The sequence below is a fragment of the Vollenhovia emeryi genome, unplaced genomic scaffold (genome assembly GCF_000949405.1).
Source record: "Vollenhovia emeryi isolate VEMERY1.0 unplaced genomic scaffold, V.emery_V1.0 DF939164.1, whole genome shotgun sequence".
Taxonomy (NCBI): Eukaryota; Metazoa; Arthropoda; class Insecta; order Hymenoptera; family Formicidae; genus Vollenhovia; species Vollenhovia emeryi.
Window position 1 is genome coordinate 54,357 of NW_011967202.1, and position 6,000 is coordinate 60,356.

General features: G+C 40.7%; 2 protein-coding genes across 6 annotated transcripts in view; one reads left to right on the top strand and one right to left on the bottom strand.

The window, feature by feature from the left end:
- Positions 1–6,000, top strand: part of LOC105564450 (uncharacterized MFS-type transporter C09D4.1) — a 62,988-nt gene that overhangs the window by 28,490 nt on the left and 28,498 nt on the right. The gene's annotated exons all lie outside the window — the stretch shown is intronic.
- Positions 1–6,000, bottom strand: part of LOC105564451 (uncharacterized protein DDB_G0284459) — a 39,185-nt gene that overhangs the window by 19,915 nt on the left and 13,270 nt on the right. For all 3 annotated transcript variants that reach the window (XM_012016817.1, XM_012016816.1, XM_012016815.1), the window contains exons 4-6: positions 5,967–6,000; positions 5,087–5,245; positions 4,909–4,992 (exon numbers count right to left, since the gene is read on the bottom strand). In XM_012016817.1, the coding sequence (XP_011872207.1) occupies positions 4,909–4,992; positions 5,087–5,245; positions 5,967–6,000 (277 nt within the window). The remainder of the gene's footprint in view (positions 1–4,908; positions 4,993–5,086; positions 5,246–5,966) is intronic.

A 6,000-nucleotide genomic window follows, 5' to 3' on the forward strand; every position in this document is an offset into this window, starting at 1 on the left:
ATTGACTCCTACTTTAAAACTGATAGTGTCGGAAATTTCGACTTTTGCCAATTTAGCCAATTAAAGTGGGTCCTTTTAAGTAGGAGCAAAAGTCGAAATTTCCGACACTAAAGTCTTAAAGTAGGAGTGAATTTTGTACTTGCAGTTCGACCTCTTTTACTGTCTTAGGTCCTACTATAGAATAGAATTAAAGGTTCAACATAGAGACAAAATTTCGACTCGGGTTGAGCTGTTTCTGTATTCGCTTCTAATAATAACGTACTTCTTATTAAGTTAAAAATTCATATGTGAAAATCATTGACGAGTGTTGTTTTACTTCACATCAAAGTGTTGGTCGTGTGACACTCGCGTTCCGAAAAATGTAGAATTTTAACGAACGTTTCTTTTGAGAAAATTGATTCAGACTTAACTGTCTCGGCAAAGCTGTAACAACGAAAATTTCTAATTGTTACCACGACTGTACGAGCTTAAGTTTGCGAAGCCACACGACTTACTCGGAGAATTGGAGCGACGTGTTAAAGCGATATCGGTCGTTCGCGTTCGCCACGTTATGCGGTCTCGTCTAAGGCGCGTTATCGCGTGCGTACACTCACAATCAGTCATGCGAACGGTGTCTTTTTCAGCTCTCTTTCAGGTGGAACCAGAAAAGAGCCGCTCCACCGCGCGACAAGACGCAAAAGTCGCTCGGATTACGCGAGACTCGATCGTTTCAACCGCGCGGACCAGCTTGGGATCGGTACGAGTTTCGTTACGACAGTCGAAATTAGCGATTTTAGTTCCGTAAATTCCATGGCGCCGGTTAACCGGCGTGATTAGTCGATCGTAGCCTGCCGTAAATGTCACTTCGATTTGCGGAAGAGTCGCGGAACTCGTTTTCCTTATCCGCCAACACTCACCTGGGTACTTTTACTTCGTGCACCTGCGTGAACTTTTCTGTGGATTTATCTATCAGATTTAGTCCACAGGCCAACTTAGTGCAACAGATTTAATCCACAAATGAACGAATAAAATTGTAATAACAGTCTGCTACATTGTAATATTATATTTATATATAATAACCGGTTTCATGCCTTTTTCGCGATTACACTGCAAAACTTGCTAGAGGTAATAAGGGAATTAATCATCGCGAAAAGAGAGACTTTTTGTAAAAGCAAGTTTTTTACATAACTTTCTATAAGCAGCTATAAAACATTTTACTTAATAAATTTGCTTTTTCTAAATTTCTTATAAAACGTTTCGTGATCATAAGTAAACGATTTGTAGCCGGCTTCGTCGGCGCGCGTTATTTATACATTCTTCAACCGAGTTAGACACGTCAACTTGGCGATTATCATTCGAAGAACATTGCAATTATTCGTCGTTTCCTTCATGGCTTCCTTCGACTAACGAATCGGCTAATCAAAAATCTATCCTTCGAATAACAATGATGATTCATTCGTCGGGAAGAAACGTTACGTTCCAAGATTCACTGTGATTCGTTCGCACTTTTGATTGCTCACTTATCGTTTATGTAATTAATAACTGAGTCTTTTTCGCCATAAATTATTTCGACTCGAAAGAATTGATTGGATATTAAAAAATTTCTCATTTCATAATCAATCAGATTCTGGAATGTCAGCATTTGCTGCCTTTTTAATTATTTATATATTTTGTATAAATTTTAAAATCCTCCTCGAATTACGCAATATAATAGTCTTGGCATTTTCATATATTATATACAACTTTCAAATCAAGCATTTTCCTTTAAATTTTCAAATGCTATCGTGAAGTGCGACAATGAAAGATTTTTCTTCGAATGTCTGTTTTAGACATACCTACATATGGTATGCAGTAAATCATAAACATTTCGATTGCTCTCGCGACCAACATCGTTGTTAGTAATGACACGTTAGTGTGAAGATCTGAAGAAAGGAAAAGTCGAACGGCTTAAAAAGTGGACTTGAAAGCTGCTGATCGCCATTTAACAGCGAGTTCCCAATGGCGAAAGTTGAAACTTCAACTTCGGCGACTTGACACTTCGAAGGTGATAATTTTCTGTCAAAGACTCGAAGACTTACAGATAGGAACTATCTGCAGTACGCGTTAATGCTTAATTGATTAATGTTAAATGCCAGTATTATATCGCAATTTATCCTTCAATTAGTAAAGAATTTTTTGGTCAAGTCGAAGCTAAGTTGTCCAAGTTGAAGTTTCAACTTTCGCTACCAAGAGATTGTTACTATATGGCGGTCAAGTCCCTTGATCTAGTTTCTAAGTCGTTTCTTCTGTTTCTTTAAGTAGGCATATTAGCATGTTATTACCACTGCGACTAGCCGCAAAAGCTATCGGAATACGTTTACGATTTACAACAAGAAAGACTTTTAAAGAAACATCTTTTTCCTCGAAGTCATATTCGATATGAAGCCTTTCAAACCGGAATGAAGGTCCGTGAAAGCGGCGAAGCAGCGTTAGTTGCTAATATATAATTAAGTGTTTACATCAATATAAAATTGTCCTAGAGAATAAAATAAAATTTGAAAGATATTTATTAACACGATAAAAATAGAATGACTTGAATAACTATTTGTGCAAACCAATTTGCATTTATCCAAAAAATTTACATCTTTCCTCGATTAAAATAGAAAGTTATGCGTCTAAACCTTTTTCTGTTAGAAAAATTAATTGTGTTGTATCAAATAATATTAGAATAAAGAATTCTGTGGTTTAAATCACTTTTTTTTTTCGTAACTTGAAGTGCCAAGGAAAGTTAGCATCTGATATTTTCATTTTTTTTCTAGTCAAATCAGTCGAACTATTTTTTTAATCTATCGGAAACTGTAGAATTTGGAAAGCAAACGAAACTGTTAATAAAATTTTCGACTTTTGAAAATGAAATGTCCACTGTGCAATGGTACCGTCACGGTACAGCGTGTACAATCTATCGAGTTCTCGCTGAACTACGTGCACACGTATCACAGCTTGTCGAATTTTTAAAACGGTAAGAGGTAAATATCTTTCTTCTAACGACGTAAGATACGCGATATCATATCAACTATTTTTAAATAACAAATTAGAAATAGCGATAAAATATCACGAAGGATTACACTGATAATACGTTATTGCGATATAATTTTTTTTTCTATTATTGATACATTTGGCTGCATTATGTAAGAAACTTCCGCAAATTTCCAATCTCTAAATACGATCAGATACTTGTTACACGTCCATACTATCGCAGTAAAATCGATTCAATTATATACTTTTATCACGTTTACTACGACACGCGTAATCTATCGAATTGATGAAATCGAGGAATTTTATTCGAGCACAAATTCTTTTGGCGAATAGAAAAAGACGGGAAATTTTCCCTACTCAGTGAACCGTGAAGATTTCTCTATTTGCGATGTCAAGATCACCGATTTTCGGGGTGTCCGTCGATAAGGAATTCGCAACCCAGTTTCGCCGCGACTGACGAGCTGTCGCCGTTTTCATTTTAACGGTATCGGCTCGTCGTGGGAAAAAAATTGCGCAGAACAAGCCAAGTGAGGACGCCACGATAATTACGAGTGCCGGTAGTGTCTTTTACGTAATCGCGCGCCGTCAAGATGTCGCGAACGCGGGTTTAATGATAAAAGTGCCTGGAGAACGACGACCGGTGGAGCGGAGCGGCGCGCATTGTCTTCGTCGGGCAGGCATTATCGCAGACAGCAGTTAATAACAGGTGTACGTCATCGTGGTAAGATACACCGGGTGGTCGATCGCAAGACTCATTCGCGAATTGAGTATGCGACGCTCTTACCGCTGAGGTTCAACGGTTGTTGCTTCCTGAACCAATTCGAAAACTGACCGATTTTCACTCGATGAAAATTATCGAGCAGTGATGGCCGCGTAGGTCGCGTAGATCTTGAAATGATTTACTTGAGCATTCGTTTTATGTATCTTTGTAAATTGAAAGATGAGGAAAATATGGAAAGTGCGGGGACGGCCTTTACAAATCTGCCCGTATCTACGAGCTTGCAAGTAATAATGCATTTGCGTGATTTATGATAGTACGATGAATTTATACGCATTAAATGCAATGATAATTATTAGATTATTAAATTGTGGTTGCGTTCCGAAAGAAACACCCTGTAAAGGAACGCGTTCTTTATTTATAAACATGCTGCGAGAAGTTGAAATTGCGCCAGACTCATCGAGATACTTTCTTTAGCAGTGTTGGTGCAGCGAAACGAGCGCCGGAGACAACAATTAACGTGTGTCGGCGAGGTCGAAATGTAAAGGCGCGTAGAAATACAGATGACGGTACATATTCGTGCGAGACCGCGAGATTTTGATATTACACGAAGTTAAACGCAGCCTTCCTTCGATTTACGAAGTAATCCACGTAGGTTTCTCACGCGGTTACAAATCTCGTAAGTGGAACTTTGTCAATGTAAAAGAGCAAAGAACGTAAGAGTGAATAAAAAAATTGTTATTCCACATATTTACGCGAAAGTAATAATAATGAAATTTCAGAGGAACCAATTGAAATTGTACTCGTCGCTGTCATTGCTGTACTTCAAAGTACCCAACCTTTTCTTCGTAATTGGTTTGAAAAATTACTATCCTCGGCACTAGTACTGTAACTTCGGGTTCATTATCGATGTGTCTCTTATAAAAAATGAGGTCGCGTAAAACAGTACCGCTACACGGAGCTTTACTTACCGTGTAAAAAAAAGTAACGCGTAAATCGAGGGACGAGTAAATACTCTTTTTATAATAGCAGTGCATCTAAGGCGACTGGCGCGCGTCTCATAAATCATAAGCGGAAAGAAACGAGACAACGAGGCATTTAAAGGTTGTTGAAAAGTTTCAACAACAAGATGGGAAATTAATTAACAGCGCACCGATGAGGCTGAATTAGATGAGGGTTACAAATAGGATACTTACTCGTAAGGGACGCTTCCAGGCAGGTAGCCAATCGAGTCAGAGCGGCGATCAACGGCGGACGAAATTCCTCCAGGAACCTGCCGTCTGGATTAATGGATGTTAATTAAAATTTTGATTACCAATTCATACTATCGCCGCAGCGACGTCGGTTGCTATTAACGTGCATTAGATCGCTTACACTCGGAGTCCCCGTAGATTCGATCGATCGGCACGTCGTCCACGTTCTCGACGAGACCGTCGACTATCTTCTCGACAAATTTTCGGACCGCGTGCACCATGCACCTCGCTTCCCAGTTCTCCGGAATCTGCTCCACGTTCGGGATCGCGGCCGCATGGTCTAAAAGGAGTTAGAGCGCCCTCAAAAATGTACTCCTCACGTTTACAATCGAAACGGTGACTCTACGAGAATATTTTTCTCGCTAAAAAATCAAGTAAGAGCAAACATCATGCACGGGCCGTGCTGCCGGAAGAGCGCGCGTGTTTCGACACTGGCGTTAATGCTGAGTTTACAGGATTATAAAATCGCGAATAACATGTTTGCACCGTTACGGGGATCACGTTTCTTCCGTGTTTAAATGTCACGTTTCGTATACTCGCACTCGATATCGCGGAACTACTCGAAACTTCGCCTTGTCACCGTCATCACGTCGCCTCAAATCGCACAACCCGTCGTCGCGGGACGGGAAGAAAAGTCGCTTTCTAAATCTTGGACCGTACGCCGCTCCGTTAGATCGCTCGCGCTCTTTCCCGATCGAGCGCGTTGATACGATTCACGTGGCGGATCACGCGGTGCGCACCGAACAATGAGCATCACCGTGAGAGACTCTTCGAGCCGTTCTTACTGTTCGGGTCTCCTTCCGTTACGCGACTTCTCTGCCTTCAGGAACAAGGACGGACGTTCGCCGATCGCGGATAGAACGGCGCGTGCAAAGTCGCGTAGAGAAAGAAAGCACGCGTTCGGACGTTCCGGAACACTTGTCACGCCCCATCGTTGCCTTGTCGCGCGAGCCTCAGAAATATTTTGACGTCATAAGAATTTCACTACGGCATTCCTTTACCTGCAACGTGCGCTTTGGCGGTGCCGAAGAATCC